The sequence below is a fragment of the Carettochelys insculpta genome, chromosome 1 (assembly GCF_033958435.1).
Source record: "Carettochelys insculpta isolate YL-2023 chromosome 1, ASM3395843v1, whole genome shotgun sequence".
NCBI classification, from domain to species: Eukaryota; Metazoa; Chordata; order Testudines; family Carettochelyidae; genus Carettochelys; species Carettochelys insculpta.
In genome coordinates this window covers 185,293,468-185,314,725 of record NC_134137.1, presented here as the reverse complement: position 1 = coordinate 185,314,725, position 21,258 = coordinate 185,293,468, and the positions used below count along the sequence as shown (strand labels likewise).

The 21,258-nt window shown below is 47.1% G+C and overlaps 1 protein-coding gene across 4 annotated transcripts in view; it reads right to left on the bottom strand.

Annotated features, from left to right (window-relative positions):
* The window catches only part of APP (amyloid beta precursor protein), a 364,206-nt gene that overhangs the window by 64,386 nt on the left and 278,562 nt on the right, over nucleotides 1–21,258 (bottom strand). For all 4 annotated transcript variants that reach the window (XM_074997342.1, XM_074997353.1, XM_074997321.1 and 1 more), the window contains 2 exons: nucleotides 18,820–18,948; nucleotides 16,962–17,061 (listed from right to left, as the gene is read on the bottom strand). In XM_074997342.1, the coding sequence (XP_074853443.1) occupies nucleotides 16,962–17,061; nucleotides 18,820–18,948 (229 nt within the window). The remainder of the gene's footprint in view (nucleotides 1–16,961; nucleotides 17,062–18,819; nucleotides 18,949–21,258) is intronic.

Sequence of the window (21,258 nt, the reverse complement as noted above, 5' to 3'; positions counted from 1 at the left end):
GCTGTCGGCGCCGCGCTCGGCACGCTTAACTGCGGTGCCGCGCAGGTGGTCTCCCACGGTGCCTGCAGGCCGCGTGCCTGCGAGCCCTGCACCGTCGGCGCCCCGGGGGTCTGTGCCGCTAGCTGCGGTGCCGCTGGTTCCGGCGCTTGCCTGGCCGCCGCTCTGACCGCGGTGTGGGCCGGCTGTTTAATCATCGGAGGCTCAGCCTCTGCCACGTGCGCTTCCGCTTGTTTGTAATCGCGGCTGGGGGCTATTTGCTGCACCCATCCCGCTCTCTGTGGCTGCCGGCAGGGATCGGGTTGGAGAGAGCTTCCTCCGTTTTTGCACTGATGGGGTGAGGGACGCCGCCTTACTTTTATGGGGCCCTGTGGGTCCCTCTTGTTGAGGCCACTCTGGCACGTCTGGCTGGAGGGCCTTATCAAAGAGCAGCATATTTAGCCGCATTTCTCTGTCCTTCCTGGCTCTGGCCGTGAGCTTTGCGCAGAAGGAGCATTTCTGGGTGACGTGAGATTCCCCCAGGCACCTAATACATTGACTGTGCCCATCGGAGGCTGGCATCTCTTTGCGGCATGACTCACACTTCTTGAATCCTGAAGAGGACATTGCGGTGAGTCTTTGAGTTGTTAATAGGGTACTTGGCACCTTCTCTGTGCTTGTTCCCCTCTCTTGGACCCAGCCTGCCGCGGCAGGAGGCCTAATGGCCTTATGTCCCCAGGCCTTCGCTGCTCCTCTGGTTACTAAGGCTTTCTGCCTATGCTGTTAAATACTTTTTTTTTTTTTTTTTGCAATAAGAGAAAACAACAAGCTAACAAAGACTGAAAAGAAACTCTAAAAACACTAAGAACATTAAATACGCTGACTCTGGCCACAGCCTGAGCGGATTCCGTCTGCAGCCGATGGTGGTTAAGAAGGAACTGGCGGGGACCGGATCGCGCACGCGGCCGGGAGTGCGCAAGGGAGCGGCACGCGCCGGCGCATGCGTGGTCTGGCAGAAACTGCTGGAAAGATCCGATCTGCGGCGCCGGGGCGAGCCCGACACTTATCGTGGAGCACCCACGGGGACACTCGAGGAAGAATCCTCGAGTTACATGGCAGTTGTGTTCTTGGAACCCCAGCATACTTTGAATTTGCTTGCAACTCATGGGGGAGAGGGACCCAGGCTACTGCCTGGTTCCCAGCTCCACTGGGCTTGCAGAAGCTGGGAAACAGACCAGTCCACTAGGGCTGGTCAGTTTCCTGACTCCCAGAGCAGCAGGGAGCCAGGACCCAGAGGGCAGCCTGGTTCCCATCTCCCCGTTGCTTGTAGGACCCAGGAAACAGACCAGCTCATGGCTGGTCAATTTCCCATTTCTGCCAGTGTTTGCGGGACCAGGAAACTGACCAGCCCACAAGGACTGGTCAGTTTCCTGGCTGCTTCTCCCTGCTTTCCTCCACTGCTGCAGCTGTCATCCTGACACCTGTGCCACTGGGGAAAGGCTTTTAGCTTGCCTAGCTGTCTGCAGCTGCAGGCAGCTAAGCAAGCTAAAAGCCCCTGCTCCCTGCCTTCTCCCAGCTGTGTGTGGCTGGGGGAAGACGAGAGGAAGGGGCTTTTAGGATGCCTAGCTGCAGGCAGTTAGGCAAGCTAAAAGCCTTCCCCCAGTTGTGCGGCTGTCAGGTTGACAGCTGCACCACTGGGGGAAAGCCACAGAGCAGCTTCAAGTTGTGCTTAACTCGCAATAAGGCCAGTTATGTGCAACATGAAGCTGTGTGTTTTAATGGTTTACCATATTTATTTGTATTTACTTTCACTCTACTGTATTTATGGAAAACATAACTAAAATTTACTCATGGTTAACGTGCTAATTATTTGAGAGTTCTGGCTGATAGAATGCTGGATATGAAAGAGTTTTCTGTTTGAGATGAATAAAGGACCCAGTCTGAACCCCACATAAATCATTGACTCCCATTGACTTCTGTGGCACTTGGGACCAAGGAAAGACTTATGAAAATCGAAGACAGATACAGACCTTAACAGTTCAAAACCTTTGATTGATCACTCTGGGGTTCTATGGCCATAGCAATGCATTCCTGATCCACTTTATTTACTTAAATGGCATCCATTAAAACATGTCAGAATTCCACACATCTCAACTAAGCACCTTTAGACTATTTTTAGATAAGGTCTTGAATACTTATTATTACTTCTGTGTGTACTACATTTACATGCGAAGTGCATTCTGGATCATCTGAATATTCCTGACATGAGTATCCTGGTCATCTATACTGAAGTACAGATAAATGCAGTACATCTTACTTCAGTAGTTTTCATAAAACATTTAACAAACTTGGTTCTCTAGAAGGAAACAGGATAATGAAGAGAAATCACTTTTGTGCTCTGAAACCCTACCCATATGGTGTCATTTTAGGAAATTAAATCTGGCATTTGAGAGTCCCACAAAAGGTAGTGTTGGTAGACACAATCCTGCAGAAAAATTACTTCATCTGGAATCCCTTTCAGGTCTATCAAATCCTGAATGTTGTTAAAAAATGAATAAGGAATTGTTATTTACACTTTAATATTACACAAGAACTAAGGGACACCTAATGAAATTAACAGACAACAGGTTGAAACAGACAAAAGGAAGTTCTTTGCACAATTCAGGGTCAATGTGTGGAACTCTTTCCTAGGCGGTGTTGTGAAGGTCAAATCTATTAACAGGTTATTAAAAAACAAACTGGGTAAGTTTCTGGAGGATAAGTTCATCACTGGCTATTAGCCAGGGTGGGTAAGAATGCAACTGGGAGAGTCTCTAGTCTCTGTTTGCCAGAAACGGAGTGAACAACGGGATGGATCACTTGATGACTGACTGTTCTGTTCATTCCCTCTTGGGTGTCTGGCATTGGCCACTATTGGAAGATGGACAGAACACTGGAGTAGACAGACTACTTGTCTTATTTAGTACGATCTTTGTTATGTTCTAGTTACATGGAGCCCACTATTAGAACAGTCCAACATTTCCTTCAGTACAGCTACCTGAACAGAGAAAAACTTAATTTTGTACACCATTAGTTACAGTGGCACATCCTAATCTAGCCAGGATACTTTTATAGTGGCTATGCATGACAGACAGCAATGTTTCAATCCCCCAATTAAGAATTCCCGAGACTCACTGTCTTGCTCAGTGGCTGGAGGATTAGTGAAAACAGAGCATTGTACTAAATGTACATAACTATTGTGGACAGTTATCTCCAATACTTTGGTAAATGGTTACTATTTGTGTATTATGGGAAAGTTTATCTAGAATCCCTAGAGATGATTCCGTCATTCATCTTAGAGCTTGCAGTGGCCTATTAGGCAATAGCCTACGGCTGACTAAATTGTATCTTTTTCGACAAGCAATTAGGAACCGAAAAACTTGTCATGCAGTAGTAGGCGAGAACTGGAAGCAGCATGTATGAAGCCCATGCTCAAGTAGGTCTGCAGTGCCCTGCTGGCACGAAATGGCTTTAAACCTGGTCCCTTGAGGATCTCAGGTGACACGGGACTGCCTTAGTGGTCTACCACACATGGATGCAGGCCCCACAGGGCCAGCTGAGGAAAAAAAAATTGGCTGTCTCAGTCTACCCCAGTTATCACTGATCCATGGCTCAGGTTGGAAGAGGTGAACCAAGAGCATCGTTGCAGTCTCCCCAGACTGAGCCAAACACTCCTCTGGCACAGCTGTGGATCCTCCATATCAACTCCAAAGAGGAGACTGCTTCAAATTTATCTGAAGCATGTGTAAGATAGCTGTGGTCCTCAGATAGCTGTGGCTTTTCAAAACACACTGTACATACATTCAGTGCAAATATTTTTCTATAGTAAGGAGTAACAACATTTCTATAAGAGGGACCATGCTTCACTGAACCAGTGCCACTTCATCTGATTGAAAGCTATACATTTGCAAAGTCTGGCTCATCAGAGTTAACCTTTCTTAAAGCAATGTTTGCAATCTAGACAGCTTCAGGACTCAATTTCATACTTTTGTCCTCCAGCAAAAGAATGACATGTTAAGTTCAGTGCAAGATGCACTAACAGCCCAATTCCCTTAAGTAAACTGGCAGGAGCAATTTTTTAAGAGGAGGCATGAAATTGAAAAAGGACAGAAGTCACTTTTGCTTAGGAGAACAATGAATTCTGTCCTAAAGATAGTGCCAATGTAATGGTCTGTTAGGGAAATGCTAATATCCTGTATGATGATTGTACCCTAATAACCAACAAGTATCACATCTCTTTCAGTGTTCATCTTTGCTTTCCATTACCTGCATGCCCAGAGTGTTGTAGGAAAATAAAAATAAAAAAAAGTCCAAAGTTACTCTTTTGTACAAATCCATCACTGCAACTGATAAGTACAAAGCTATGAAATTAAGGCTGTGGCATTAGCATTAGGACACTTCATTAGCATTAGGACGCTTCCAGACGCGGCACTTCGAAAGTGTGCGGCTCAGCGCGGCTACACGGGGGTCCTTTTCTAAAGGACCCCTCTCCTTTCGAAATCCCCTTATTCCCCTCTAGAGAGGAAAAAGGGGATTTTGAAAGGAGCTGGGTCCTTTCAAAAAGGACCCCCGTGTAGCTGCAGATGGAAGCGTCCTAATGCTAATAAAACGCTGAATATTCAATTTAGCACTTCATTAGTAATCTTCGAAATGGCCATTTGCATGGCCATTTCAAAGTTTTGGCCAAGTGTGGCCACAGCCAAAGTGGTTTGTACATTTCTTAAATATATATAAAAATCCCCATTTTGGATACTGAAGGATTATACACTGTACTGCAAGGAAGAATGGCCTAGTCCAGGGGGTGGGGAACCTATGGCCCGTGACTTGCCTTGATCCAGCCCATTGGCGAGAAGGAGGGAGAAGCCCGCACTGCGCTCTAGCCATGTGGGGGAAGCTGTGGCTGGAGCAGTAGTGCTGGTTCCCCACTTGGGCATGTGCATGTGTGCTGGGGGAGTGGGCTGTAGCTTGCAGGCCCAACCAGGCAAACTGGGGCTGCAAGAAGAGGCATGAGAAGGCAGTTGTGACATTCACCGCCCACCCCGCTCTGAGGAGCTGCACCTGGTAGGTGCCCTCATCCCCTGCTCACACACACTCCCCTCAGCCTATGCTCCTTCATCCCTCTTCCTCCCAGCCCCTACTTCCCACCCCAGCCCACTCTTCTATCCTACCTCCCACCCAGACCCCAGAAGGCTCCTGCACCCTCCCTCTCTTCCAGACCACCCACCATGCTTACACCCTCACTCCTCCGGTCCATATCCCACACACCCAACTCCACCTTGCTCCTGCACCTTACCACCTGCTCATACCCTGTACCCTGGCAGCTCCCTTCCACACACTCAACTCCTCATTTTTGGTCCTCCTCCAGAGGCTGGGGGGAGTTACTCCAGCCCTGGTGGTAAGCCTTGAGACACAGCATCTCCCCTCTCCCCCTGGGGCTGGAGCTTGAATGGACTGAGGCAAGCATCTCTTTTTCGCCTGCTTCTCAGTTGGGGCCATTGCTGTGAGGGTTCTTTCTTTCTTCTTCTCACTTGTGTGTGGCCCCCAATTGATGTTTTGATGGGTCAGTGGTTCCGCACCCCCGTCTAGTTGATGATACATGGTTGTAGAACTGTTTTAAATCCTGGCTCAGTCACAGACTTTCTGTGTGACCTTGACTAGGTCACTGAACTCTTCCCTGCTTCAAGTTTCTGGAAGTCTGGTTCACCGCTCTCCTGAAAGCTCCAGATCCTAACCTTAACTTTTTGAGGTCATCCTGTCTGCAAACTCAGCACAACTTCCAAAAGCCCATTTAAGGCTTGATCATGCAAAGACCAAGCACCCTACTTCCATGCCCCCAGCTTTACGATGATCATATTTCTGCAAGTTGAATACAGGACACCTGGTAAAATTATAATTATTGGTATTCAAGTGAGTTGAATGGCAAACAATCTGAACAATGCAGTGCAAATATTCAAATTCACAACAAGTTGACTGAACCTCTGCTAAAAAGAAATTCTCCATAGTTGGATTCTTTTTATTTACTTTCTTCTTTTTAAGGCTTTGGAGTTCACCACAGGGAGGGCGACACATGCACCCTAACCTCCACACGTTCAGAGAGGTGGTACACACAGAGCATGCCTTATTTATTTACTTATACTGGGTGTCGAGAAAATAGAAGTTACTCACCGTAGTAACGATGGTTCTTCGAGATGTGTCCCCGTGGGTGCTCCACAATAGGTGTCGGGCTCGCCTGGTGCCGCAGATCGGAAACTTTCCAGCAGTTTCTCATGGATCGTGCATGCGCCAGCATGCGCCGCTCCCCTGCGCATCCCTGGCCACGCGCGCAATCCAGTCCCTGCCAGTTCCTTGACCAACCGCCTCGGACGCTCCTGAGAAACACTAAACAGAGATCAGAAGTGGGGAGGATGGGCAGGTGGTGGAGCACCCACGGGGACACACCTCGAAGAACCATCGTTACTACGGTGAGTAACATCTCTTTCTTCATCGAGTGTCCCCGTGGGTGCTCCACGATAGGTGACTACCCAGCAGTAACCCAAGTAAGGAGGTGGGTAATCGGGTTATGTGCAGGTTGCCCCCGAAAGGACCGCTGTCGAGAGGCGGGTATCCTCTTGGAATACCCGATGTAGGGCATAATGCTTGGCGAAGGTGTCGTAGGATGACCAGGTCGCCGCTCTACAGATGTCTTTCAAGTCGATGCCCTTGAAGAAGGCTGTTGATGCTGCCACCGCCCTGGTGGAGTGAGCCCTAGGTGGGGCCAGCAAAGGAGTCTTTCGAAGCTCGTAGCACATTTTTATACAGGACACAATGTGCTTCGAGATTCTCTGTGAAGAGAGACCCTCTCCTTTTGACCTGGGAGCGAGAGAGACTAGAAGTCTGTCCGTTTTCCGGAAGGACTTAGTTCTGTCTATGTAGAAGGCCAACGCCCTCTTCACGTCCAGGAGATGTAGGCATGCCTCCTTGCTGGAGCTGTGAGGCTTCAGGTAAAACGAGGGTAAAACTATGGGTTCATTAAGGTGGAACGCTGAAGAAACTTTCGGAACAAAGGCTGGGTGCAGCCGTAAAGTTACCGCCTCCTTTGAGAATACTGTGCAGGGCGGCGTTGCCGTAACTGCTGCGAGCTCACTGACCCTGCGAGCTGACGTAATTGCAAGGAGGAAGGTTGTTTTTATCGTAAGGAGACGTAGGGGAACCATGGCTAAGGGTTCAAATGGTGGGCCCGTTAGCACGCTGAGCACCAGGTCCAAGCTCCATGATGGTGGAAGCGGTTTCCGAGGGGGGTACAGTTTTACCAGCCCCTTCAGGAACCTGGTAACAATAGGATGGGCAAATACCGTGGGCCCCTCCTCTTCATGCCGAAAAGCAGATATAGCGGCGAGGTGGATCTTTAGAGAGGAAAGGGAAAGCCCGCCCCTCTTGAGGTGCAATACGTATTCTAGTATGACAGGTATAGGAACGTCAAGGGGAGCTAGCTGCTTGGCAGAACACCATGCAGTGAATCGAGTCCATTTCTGCTTGTAGGTCTTCCTGGTGGAGGTCCTTCGGCTACTCTCCAGGACTTGTTGTACTCCCTCCGTACATGTGCTTTCTAGAGAGCTGAGCCAAGAATTAGCCATGCTTGTAGGTGCAGGCCTTGAGGGTGTGGGTGCACTATGGACCCCTGGGCCTGCGTGAGTAGGGCCGGCGCCACCGGAAGGGGGAGCGGTGGGCGGTCCGACATGCGCAGAAGCAAGGGGAACCATTGCTGTCGATCCCACGTTGGGACTACTAGAATCATGTGGGCTCTCTCCCTTCTGGCTTTCTGCAAGATCTTGTGGATGAGCACTGTGGGGGGAAACGTGTAAAGTAGGGGGCCCTTCCATGAAATCGTGAATGCGTCCCCCAGGGACCCCCACCCCAATCCTGCCCTGGAGCAGTACTGGGGGCACTTCTTGTTGTGCTGAGTGGCAAACAGATCTATCTGAGGAAACCCCCAAGTGTGAAAGATCGGTCGTAGCAGATCGGAGTGGATCTGCCATTCGTGCCTGAGTGCAAAGCGCCTGCTCAGCTGGTCTGCTTTCACATTGTGAGCGCCTGGCAAATACAAGGCTTTCAAGGTTATATTGTTGGCGATGCACCAGTTCCACAGCTGGACTGCTTCCACACATAGGGCACGGGATTGAGCTCCTCTTTGTCGATTTATATAAAACATGGTGGAGGTATTGTCTGTATTGATCCCGACTACTTTGCCTCGTATGTGGTCTCGAAAGTGTTTGCAGGTGTTGAACACTGCTCTGAGCTCCAGTATATTTATGTGCAGTGACTGTTCCGTAGGGGACCATAGTCCTTGCGTTACCTTGCCGCCGATGTGTGCTCCCCATCCTATGTGGGAAGCGTCGGTAGAAAGGAAAATAGAGATTTGTGGTTGGTGGAAGGGTACCCCTGTTAGCATGTTCTTGGGGTTTACCCACCACTGCAGGGATCTGCGCACCTCTGTCGTGGGCGACACCACCCTGTGGACTGTGTGGGATGCCGGCTTGTAGATGCTCGCCAGCCAATGTTGCAGGCTGCGCATATGCAATCTGGCGTTCTGCACCACAAACGTTGCCGCCGCCATGTGGCCTAGCAGCTGCAAGCACGTTAAGACCGGCACCATGGGGCTGTATGTGATGACTTGCACCAGCGAACTGATGGCACGAATGCGGGCATAGGGTAGATAGACCCTTGCTGTAATAGAGTTTATACGTGCCCCTATAAACTCTGTGTCTTGTGTGGGGTTGGTCTTTGACTTCGCGAGGTTGATGACCAGACCCAGCGAAGAAAACGCGTCTGCTGTAACACGTATCATGCGGAGTACCTCTGCCTTCGAGGCCCCTTCCACTAGGCAGTCGTCCAGGTATGGGAATATAAATAACCCGTCTGTGCAGGTAGGCTGACACCACTGCCAGGGTTTTGGTAAAGACTCTGGGGGACGAGGAGAGGCCGAACGGAAGAACCTTGTACTGGAAATGCTCCTTGCCGACCATAAAACGGAGGAAGTGTCTGTGTGCCGGGCGGATTGTTACATGAAAATACGCATCTTGTAAGTCGAGGGCTGCGAACCAATCTCCATCGTCCAGTGCCGTGAGCATCCGAAAACGCTGTTTGCGCAAGTACCAGTTGAGGCCCCGAAGATCTAAGATGGGTCTCCAGCCTCCTGTTTTCTTCTCTGTAAGGAAGTAGCGTCAATAAAAACCTTTCCCCTGGAATCGCTCCGGCACTCTTTCCACCACCCCTATGAACATAAGATGGTCCACCTCCTGTTTGAGTCTTGCCTCGTGGGAAGCGTCCCTGAGGTGGGGCCTGGGCGGAGGTTTTGGCGGTGGGAGTGACTGGAAGGGGATCGCGTAACCCGTGGCTATGATCTCCAGTACCCATTTGTCTGTGGCGATCTTTTGCTATTGGGGTGAAACGGTCGGAGGCAATGATGGAACATTAGCTGTGGATGGCATTGCACGATGGTAGTGATAGTGCAGCCCTCGACATGCCCGTCAAACTTGTTGCCTTTGGCCCTGCCCCGAGGATGCGCGGCTTTGTTGAGAACATCGCCTGGGAGTTCTATACTGTTGCTGCTGTTGATGTTGCCCTTGGTCGTAGCCCCGTTGGTACTGAGCACGCTGTGGTCGGTACAGGTATCGTCTTTGCTGAGGGTAATATTTTTTCTTCCTATATGGAGGGATAGAAATACCCAGGGTTCTAAGTGTAGCTCTGGAGTCCTTACTGGAGCGAAGGACCGAATCGGTTGAATCTGCAAACAACTTCTCTGTTTCAAAGGGGAGATCAACAATCTTCGCCTGCAGGTCCCTCGGGATACCCGATGTCTGAAGCCAGGATTCTCTGCGCATGACCACTGCTGTAGCCGTTGAGCGTACCGCCGTGTCCGCCACATCCCGGGCGATCTGGACTCCTGTCCTCGAAGCCGCGTAGCCCTCTTGCACATCGCCTTCAACACCGGCTTCTTATCTTCCGGAAGCGAATCCATGAGAGAAGTAAGCCTGGAGTAATGGTCAAAGTTATGGTTCGCTAGATGTGCTGCATAATTTGCCATTCTCAACAGCAGGGTGGAGGAGGAACATACCTTTCTGCCAAACAGCTCTAGCTTCTTGGCATCTTTGTCTGAACCCCCCGATTTGTACTGAGAAGTCTTTGATCTCTGCTGAGACGATTCTACCACCAATGAATTTGGTTGTGGGTGACTAAAGAGGAACTCCATGCCCTTCGCCGGGACGAAGTATTTCTTATCCACTCTCTTGTTTATAGGTGGAGCGGAAGCCGGGGCCTGCCATATGGTGGTGGCTGACTCCATGATGGCTTCGTCGAGTGGGATAGCGATTTTGGATGAAGCCGGGGGTCTCAGATGTTTCAGGTATTTGTGATGCTTCTCCTGTACCTCTGCTGTTTGGATGCCTTGCGTGAAAGCCACCCTTTTAAACAGCTCCTGAAACTGTTTGAGGTCGTCCGGGGGAGCAACATCCCTGGGGGCCGTAGCCTCATCAGGGAAGGACAAGGAAGAACCACTTGGGTAAGCCTCCCTCAAACTCGCAGGTTCCTGTGGTTGATGGTACACCCGCTCACTAGAGGCTTGCGAAGAAGTCTTGGGGTTCCAAAATTAACTCCCCTTGAGACAGCTGTGTTTCCGTCCCCAGCCGGGAGTGTCCACGGGGGTATTGGACAGCTGGGGGAGACCTGCCCCTAGGTGTATGCCTGGGGTGTCTGTGTCCAGCATGGTAAGAGCGACCATGGCAGCATGGGCACGGGTCCGGGGATGGAGACCTGGACCACTCTCGGGGTGCGTACCCCTGATGTCTGGGAGAGCGAGATCTCCATGATGATTCAGACAGTGGTGAAACTGGTTTGTGATAGTACTCCAAGGGATCCAATCCCAGAAAGGGCGAAGGTGGCCCAAGCCATGGTGATGCTGGTTGGAGGAACAGAGAAGGCGGCTCTGGATAGGTTGGAAGAGACCCAGATCATCTTGGTGGCGTGTGCAGCATAAGGGGAGGGCTTGTTGACAGTAGCATTGCAGCCCTGTCCGGAGAGGGGCTGCGGTGCCGGGTTTTTACTCTTGCTTTTCCCCTCCCCTGTGGGGCTGGCACCGCCCCCTCCCGTGCTGGGGATTTCGGCCCCGCTGTTGGCGCCGCACTCAGCACGCTCAGCTGCAATGCCACGCAGATAACGTCCTCCGGTGCCTGCAGGCTGTGTGCCTGTTGGCCCTGCACCGCTGGCGCCGCAGGGGTCGGTGCCGCCTGCGGCGGTGCTGCCGGTTCCAGCACTTGCCTGGCCACCGCTCTGAGTGCTGCGCATGCCGGCTGTTTAGTAATCGGAGGCTCAGCCTCTGCCACGTGCGCTGCTGCGCTGCCGCTTGTTTGGGTATGCGGCTCAGGGCTGTGTGCTACGCCCGTCCCACTCGCTGTGACCACCGGCAGGGATCAGGCTGGAGAGAGCTTCCTCCGTTTCTGCACCGAGGGGGTGAGGGAAGCCACCTTCCTTTTATGGAGCCCAGGGGGTCCCTCCGGTTGAGGCCTCTCCGGCAAGTCGGGCTGGAGAGCCTTATCAAACAACAGCATTTTCAGCTGCATTTCTCTGTCTTTCCTGGCCCTGGCTGTGAGCTTAGCACAATGGGAACACTTCTGGGTAACGTGTGATTCCCCCAGGCACCTAATGCACTGACGATGCCCATCGGAGGCCGGCATAGCTTCGCAGCAGGACTCACACTTTTTGAATCCTGAAGAGGACATCGCGGTGAGTCTTTTGAGCTGTTAATAGGGTACTTAGCACTAGATTCGTGCCTGTTCCCCTTTCGTGGACCCCAGCCCGCCGCGGCAGGAGGCCTACTGGTCTTCACGTCCCCGCGTCTTCTCCGCTCCTCTCTCTCTTTTTACTATATATATATATATATATATATATATATATATATTTTTTTTTTTGCAAGAAGAAAACCAACAATTTACACGAAACACTCTAACTAAGCTGACTCTGGCCGTAGCCTGAGCGGATTCCGTCTGCAGCCGATGGCGGCTGAGAAGGAACTGGCGGGGACCGGATCGCGCACGTGGCCGGGGATGCGCAGGGGAGCGGCGCGTACCGGTGCATGCGCGATCCAGGAGAAACTGCTGGAAAGTTTCCGATCTGCGGCGCCGGGCGAGCCCGACACCTATTGTGGAGCACCCACGGGGACACTCGATGAAGAACTGAATCTTATGTTTACGTATGGAAGACAGTGGTGCGCAAATATATGCAACACAATCTCATCTGCTTACTTTAGAAACTGGGTCCAACATATCTTGCTCAAAACTGTAGCTTGTTTTCTTAAATACTTTATCCACCATATGCCTGTCCTTAGATTTATTCTTTTGGCTAGTATTCTAATTAGTGGCTTTTGATCACAACAAGCGCTTAGTTTAGAAAACACTAATAAATATTACCTAGTTAATTCTCCAAGTGCTCCTGAGGGAAAAAGTATATATTCTCCTAGGCTAGAAGTGAGGAAACCGAGAAAGAATTTAAATGGCAGAGTTTGAGGGGTGCTGCCTTATCCAAATCTGTAGTCCAAGAGAGTTAGCATTACATCTCCTGAGTTTCCATTCTCCAGATCAGTGCTTGACCCACATTTCTTCACAGGAAAATACTAATTTTAAATAAGAGTGGTTTTCAGATGCTTTCTTTTAAGCCAAATGGAAAAAAATTGTAAAATAACCCTTATGAGACCTTTCTGTTCAGTTCATCTCTGAAAGTTAAAAAGCAGAGTATGTCCCATATTTTCCCAGATTTGTAATTTTTCTTTTGAAGTGTAAAATCATCCATCCCTTTCAGAGTATCTGCAGATTCCAGATTGCTGGTTACTTTTGTTATCTAAAGTCATGTAAATATTTATGAGATTTATAGTTAAAAGAAAGAGCTTCTACCTGAAAAACTGGAATTAGCAAGGCACAATACATCACATATCTACAAAAGATGGGGAGGATATAGTAATGTACTGTAAATGTTTGAGAGCATCTGTCTGAACAGGGGGCGCTAATACTTTCTTTTGCATAATCTAGCATTCTATGCCACCTTTCCTATGACAAATCAGATGAGAGTGAGTCAGAAGCAGGAAGTGCATGAGAGTAGAAACCTTTCCTAAGATCTTTTTTTTTTTTAATTCAACTCCCAAAAGACAGTTCATCAGCAGCAGACAGAGCTGAGCCCCCAAACACATGAAACAGCTCAGGCTCCTTAGCTCTTAAAAAGTGCCTAATGATGTACAGAATTTACAAACCCTGAAGTGATATGTAATTGGCATTCCACCTGTCAACTATCTCTGCCTATTAAGAAGCAGCAGAGTTGTGATGTTAATGTCTGAAACACATACACACACTTTGTTAAATATATCTTCCTGTCTTTAGTATTGTGAAAAGACTCTGATAAGTTAATGAAAAGGAATATAGTTTTATAGTGAATTCGTAATTGCAGATGATCAAAAGAGGTGATTTAATAAGTCTGATGAATACTGTAAACATAAAAATAGATAACACACACCGAAACTGCAATATGAACTATAGTTCGTAACATCTTTACCCAGTCCTTCATCTCAATTGTTTCAAAATGGAGCTGTTGCGCTACCTTAGCGGGCTAGGATGCAGATTTTCCTGTTGACTCCACCAAAAGGCAACCAGTTGGGAACCAGAGAGACTGCTTTGAGAACTGAATACAGTAGTACAGGTTCTCTAACACAGAACTCTCTCATTCAGCAGGCTCCATATTCTGGCATGATTCTAGTTAGCTGGACAACCACTTATCATGGGTGTGGGCAAGTTTCCCTTGGTCCCACAGAGTTAGTTTACAGCCACCAGTCCTGGCTCTCAGTGTTCTGTGCTGTTATTTAGCTGTAGCTCACCCCTAAATGTCTTCTAAGAGCCCAATAAGCAGTGGACGTGTTGGTAACATGCTAAACAATACTGACTTCACATTGTCCATCAAATTCTCTCGTTCAGTGCCAGTGAGGTCCCAAGGGTGCCGGATAAGAGAGGTTCAACCTGTAGTAATAAAATTGTGCCCGACCTTGGCATATTTGACTGATAAATAGGAATTCTAGCATCACCATTCTAAGATTCAGAATCTATGCCTGCTGCACCATTCCTGGGAAGAAGTTGCTTCATATACTGGTAAATAATCAGATGAGGATTTAAAGATATGTCAAGATGGTTTTGCTACCTCCTCTCTGCACCCCATCACTGCTCTGCCTGATGTCTTACAGAAACTGCATTTTACATGAAATTTATCAGGAGAATAAAAATGCCAAGCTACTAAGATAATCTACTCTTCTGCATATTTGTAGTGTTATAGTACTGTTCTCAAGGCCACTCATATATGCACCAAATGCATTTCTGAATAGCAGTGCTGAATGACGTGGGCTGTGGCAGTCACAAAACCTACGTATGAACTGTAACATGGGCTGTCTAGATATCCTTTGAGAGATCACTGGCATCCAGAGAGGCCGACATATTTTCCTGGGGAAATAACTTGTCTATGTCTCCCAGCTTCGTCACAAGACACACACAGTTTGATTCTAATCCTCACTTGTGCTGTGTCTCTGAGACAGACTGATTTTCCTAACACCAAAGGCTAGTATCAGCCATCACCAATACCAACTCTGCTCTTGCTGTTATTGTTGAGACTGGCTTTTATAAGATGTGCCTGTATAGCTAGCCAGAATAAGTATGTAAGGCACCTAAGGATGCCAAAGACAACTCTCTCTCTCTGTTCCCTAGGGCTGCACAGACCTTTTACGTATCTGTATGTGCAAGGATTTCTTTTTTTTTTTTTTAAACCAAAAAATGCTGATGAACTAATCAGAAACTACTCTGGACAGTGACTACAACTCATGTGGACTGTACCACAGATAAGTTCCTGCTATCTTCTTCACTGCGGGTGTTTATGACAAACTGCCATATGCATAAGGCTGCGTGGCTTTTGCTTGAGAACTGGATTTCTTATTTTGTAACCCTCAACTATATAATTTTCCTCCAGTGAAGTCAAACAATGCAGGGAAAGCAATGCACAGATGTCAAAGGAGTGGGACAAGGAAGATCTCTCTCTCTCTCAGACTTCCCATTCATGTTTTTCAACATATCTTCAGACTCTCCTGACTTCCCCATAATCCATTTCAGGAATTTTGGTTTACACAGAGGCTATACATGAAAGTGCTAGATTCTCTGTCTGTATGCAATAATCTCTGTAAGGGTCTGCACACTTAAGAACCCTGTGAAGATACAGACATTTGTATCTACATCTGATCCACAAATTTGTAGGGCTCTATACATACTGTTAAGCAGAACAAAAAGCAGTCAAGTAGCACTTTAAAGACTAGCAAAATAGTTTATTAGGTGAGCTTTTGTGGGACACACCCACTTCTTCAGACCAGAACTAGCTATGGTCTGAAGAAGTGGGTCTCTCCCACAAAAGCTCACCTAACAAACTATTTTGCTAGTCTTTAAAGTGCTACTTGACTGCTTTTTGTTTCGACAGTGTATAGACTAGCACGGCTTCCTCTCTGTTACTATTCAACATGCAAGGCACTTGTTAAGCAGAAGATTCTCTGTGCATCTGCCAGTGTCCCAGGCACAATACAGGATTACCAATAGAACTATGTTAGAATTTTTGGATCAATGTAAGAGTCTCAAAGGATTCCTAAGTTAATGACAGAGCTCCCTGCTGAATCTTGCTGATACATATTCTCATGTTTATGAAAAAAGGACACCTGGTTTCCACTGATAAACTTTCTTTAGTAGGCCTGTAGTCTGCAAATTAGAAAAAGTAGATCAATAATCATACGGAGAGCTAAAATAAAATAAAATAAATCAACCACCCAAGTCACTTCTGCAGCTGCAGAGATAATTTTCAAATGCTCTATTATTCAGATAGATTGTGTGTGTGAATAAGTTCACATGTGGACATTATAAAACTTATTCACAGGCTCAGATTTCTAAGCCAATTCTTTTTCACAAAAGGTTTTTCATGAAACCTTAGTCTTTTTAATGGGAGCTACAGTATTTCTGCCCTCTGAACTGATACAATATGCAGTCTTATTAACAGTTTACTTCCTTACATATTCCATAGCTACTCTACAACTCTTTATGCTGGGGTTTAGGAAAATTACAAAGAGTAAAACAAATGTTTTCTGAATACAGACTTGACACAGTACAGGTTTTAAGCTGATCAGTACTCAAAACAGGGCTCCTGCCTCAGTTCTTCACGAGCAGAAATACTTCTTTCACCTGAGGTGATGGAGGGTGGGGTAAGCCAATCACATCTCCAGTTCCTTCATTCTTTGCACTTTAAGGTTTGACATCACTAGACTGAACCTCTGTAGTGGTGTGCTTCATTGCTACTCTCAAACTCCCATGTTGTATTACCTTATCACATTGAATTAAATATCCAAAAGGAAGAAATATGATTTGCTCATCAAGACTTATCTTCTGAAATCTAATTGTGACAAGAGTCCATAGCTGTCTATGATATGTTTGAAGTATGTGGGCTCCAAGTGTAAATTAACATACTGTCAGACAAAAATTGTGATGACATCATTGCATATGTTCTGTGATAATTAAAGGGGTCCTATATGAAAAGACAGACACTTCAGAGAAAAACACAATGTTGGAGGGAGAGGCCATTGTGCAAGCAAAATATGAATAATTTTTTTCCATTCTGTTCCTCAGGAAGATTTATCCTAGTCAAGAGTTCATCAATCAAGATCAAAGATATCTGAAACCCTCCTGCAAATGTCCCCATTTACAGTTTTAAAACACTGACTGCTTTCTCCTCTTATTTGTTAGTTGTCCTCACTACAGAGAGAAGAGAGCACTGTATGTCTTTTTCTATTTTAACATTAAGACCCAATTTCCTTCTAGATCATTATGATTCTTACACAAAAAAAAAAAACGTTAACTTACCCACTTCGTCTTGAATCTCCTCAGCAACTGCTGGCACGTTGTAAAGAAGGGAGAGAGACTGGTTCATGCGCTCGTATATCACACGTAGGTGTGTCATAACCTACGGAAATAGAAGAACCATCTTGAGGGGAAATCACTAGCACTCTACCTACAATTGTCATTGCAGATTTATATATTACGCAGAGCATGACAACTTTCACAGGAAATAGGTATAAACACACTGAGGTATGCCTCATGAGGTCTGCAATTCTCCAGTCATGAAATCTGCTGCACAGTTCAGCTGTCTCTGGTAGGTGACACAGAAACAGTCTTTCTGGCAATGTTTCTTCTGTCTGGCACCTTCTTGTGTTCCCCCCACCCTAACCTGCACCTTCATCTAGTCTCTTTGTCCCTGTTTAACATGTGAACAAGGACTGAATGAGAAAAGGACTGACAGTAAAGTTGATCAAATCCTGCTTTTTGATGGAAAATCAGATTTTTGACTAAACAAACACTTTCATGGGAAGTGATTTCTGAGGACAATTTTGATTTTTTTGGTTAAAAATGGTGAAAGTTCCAAAAGCAAAATATATTTGTTCAAGAGTCAAAATGATTCCAATCAGAAATGCAGCTGTGGTAGCTGTTCTGGTACTTCATGTCTGTGTGTTCGCTGTGGACGGGGCTTCTCAGTGGGACTTTGTCCCTCATGGTGCACCATGGCCACTGGACTGCCATGAAGCACCATCTCCCACCACCAAGGGGCTAGACCATGGCATGTCATGAAATTTCCCCATAAAGGAAAGTAGGAACATAAGGCAGCCAATCAACGCCCATGAGGCACTGCAGTAGTGTTACATAATTGGAATATTTTGTTTTTAATTTTTCACCCAAAATTAATATTCTGCAGACCTCTCTACCAATTTTCTGCCCAACTCTAGTAGTCACTAAAACATAGAGAAGGAAACATCCTTCAGCATAAAGATCTCAGCGCTCACACTGGCTCTAAATGCAGGTCTGCTGTACTGAGACAGCACAGGGATCAGGGCAGATACATTTAGAAATACATCTGCACTTCTTGCTCTAATTCCTTATTTGTCAATTCCCATCCTTCCCTGTTCAGCAACGCCCTGTATATTCCAAATTCAGTTGCACACAATCCAAGTTTTAATGTATTCGAAATATTAATGCAAATGGTCACATTAAAGGCAAAAAGATGGATGCTTCTCAAAGTTTTTTCAGGGGCTTGCTAAAGGTGAACACTGCAGATTCCAGAGATTTCCAAATCTGGCATCAGTGTTCAAGTCAGGATTTGTAAACCGTGACATAAATGGAATTGTGTCTCTTTAATTTGGCTGCTAGCAATGCCTTATCAATTCAAGAATCACAGCTGTGGCAGAATTTCCAATTACATGGCATTGGCAAAGGGGTTCTACAGATTACAGCACAGATTTTCCAAGTTCAGCCACTGTATCTACAAGTTTAATTGACATCTTGAAACCACCAAGATCTGTTGCTTTCTTTTTTTGTTCTATGTAATGTGCTGTGAAAACTGTCCCAAAATAAACATATCAAAGATTGCACAAACATCCAGCAGTCAGCGTGTTTTGGAATAGAGTGATCTTAGCCAAAAAGTGGGTTAGACGCAAGCAAAATGCACAATCCATATTTATGGGCACCCCAAAACACCCTTACATATGGCAACCGAAATCCTGGTCAGAACTTTCAAGACCCCTTTGTGTTTAGAACTGTAAAAGGGGGAGTCAAATATTTAACAGATAGCATCACAGTTTACATGCAGGACAGAGAAGTTAATTTAAATTTGCTGATGGCAGATTTGCAAAAGTTCAAAACATGGCTCACTCCATTTCCTGACTATTACCTGAGACCTTATCTGGGCAGCTTTCTTTGGATCCACCATGCGGACATGTTCAAAGTGTTTCAGGGTGTGCTGTCTGTCCTTCTGCTCTGCACGCACATACTTCTTCAGCATATTGAACACATGGCGGGGCTGTGGAGGAAAAGCAGGAGAAAATTCTGAATTCAACATACTTCTCTGCCTATCTGCACATTGGCACTTCCCACATCAGAAGACTTAGATTGTGAGACAAAGCACCCAACAGTTGCTTCTTGCAACCACTGGGAAGAACATCCCTTGACAGGTATATTGCAGGTTATGCATCTGGGCAACGACTGCAAAGAGAGCTGATAGGTAGAGAGCGTTGGGAGTCTCCAGCTTAGCCAGGTTTAAATTCTATTTGTTACATTTCTCTCAGTGGACCAGTCTCAGCTGACTTGGGTTCACGAGGCTTGGGCTCTGGGGCTGTCTAACTGTAGTGTAGGCTTCTGGACTCAGGCTGCAGCCTGAACTCTAGGATCCTCCCATTTCGTAGCCTCCAGGAGCCTGGCCTCTAGCACAAATGCCTACACCACAATTAAACAGCCCCGCAGCCCGAGTCAGTTGGTACAGCCCAACCATGGGTGTCTGACTGCAGGAAAGATGTGGTTATTAACTATTTTACCGTTGGAGTTAGCAATAAGTAACCGTCCTGAACCACCTGACAGGAACTGCTTAGTTAATACGCTAATCATGGCCTACCTGAAACCAGGAGTTCACTCACATTTTTCCCCACAGCTTTTCCACAGCTTGTCTAGGCTGAGCACACTGCAGCCACCAGAGGCTCTCTGCATTCCTCTTCCTCCCGCTCACTGGCTCCTTATGCGCCACTCCCATCTCCAACCATTTCAGGAACTCCATTCCTTCCCAGCCTGTCACTGGTGTTAAGGGGTTTTGCGTCCAGACCACTGACCCCCCGGTCATGGGAGATGTTCTGTGCATCCTCCCACTCCTCTCTCCCCACTTTCCCCTAGGCCAGGCTCTATATGCACCCCCACCCCTCTTTTCCCCAATGCTCTTCCATTTGTCGCTCACGACTGGGTCTCTGTGTTCTCTCTTTTCTATTGTCTCCTCCCTCAGCCCCAGAGCCCTGCCTCCCCACTCTTGTTGCCCCACCTCCAGGTTCCCATTCTCACACCTCCATCCTGGAGGAGCAGTGTGGGACTGAACTGAGAATGGGTTTAGAAAACGTAAGGAATAGTGAGTCAGATACTTATTTATGGGAATACAGCCTGCTCAAATTTACTTAGGATCTGCATGCTGACGTACAGTGTTCAAAGAGTTAAGAATTTCAAGAAAAGAAAACTCTAAGGAAATTTCTAGCCAAAAAGATAAAAAAGATTCAAAACTCTTTCCAAGTCAAATGAGAAGCTTTATTGGTTTTAACACTGAAATTCAGTAGTGATACAGTCTTGGGACTCCTGCTTCAGACAAAGTCCCTACAAGTAAATAGCCTTAGGAGTGCTATAGTATGGACAAAGTGAACTGAAACATCAACTGTCAAAGGATTACAGAAACAGAGCCTAAAAATGTGAAGGAAACACCTGGGGGCTTAAAACAATGGTGAAACTTCAGAGAAAGGAAGCGACATGATTTTTGCTGACATTTCAGTGCCTTTGCCTCAAAAAGTATATATGTAATGTGTTAGGGTAAATTAAGGAGACAAACATTAATTTACTTTTCTTGAAGAGACTCTCCATTTAAAGTTTCAAGTTTAATGCCAGAGGACACACTTCTTGTTTAACACAACACGATTTTGTATACTGTGATGACCTGAACCAGGAAGATTTAAGACAGCTAGGACCAATATAGTAAGAGGTCTTATCACTAGGGCAATAAACTTGGAAATCCCTCTTAAAGAAAGGTTACTCACCGTAGTAACGGTGGTTCTTTGAGACGTGTCCCCATGGGTGCTCCACATTAGGTGTCGGGCTCGCCCGGTGCCGCAGATTGGATCTTCCAAGCAGTTTCTGCCGGACCGCGCATGCGCCGGTGCGCACCGCTCCCTTGCACGCTCCTGGCCACGTGCACGATCCGGTCCCCGCCAGTTCCTTGACCAACTGCCTCGGATGCTCCTGCAAAACACTAAACAGAGATCCGAAGCGGGGAGGATGGGCGGGTAGTGGAGCACCCACGCGGACACATCTCAAAGAACCACTGTTACTACGGTGAGTAACCTTTCTTTCTTCTTCGAGTGTCCCCGTGGGTGCTCCACATTAGGTGACTACCCAGCAGTAACCCAAGATAGGAGGTGGGTAATCGGATTATGTGCAGCTTGTCCCCGAGAGGACCGCTGTAGAGAGACGGGTATCCTCTTGGAATACCCTGTGAAGGGCGTAATGTTTGGCGAAGGTGTCATAGGATGACCAGGTCGCCGCTCTGCAAATGTCTTTTAGCGCAACGCCCTTGAAAAAGGCTGTTGAA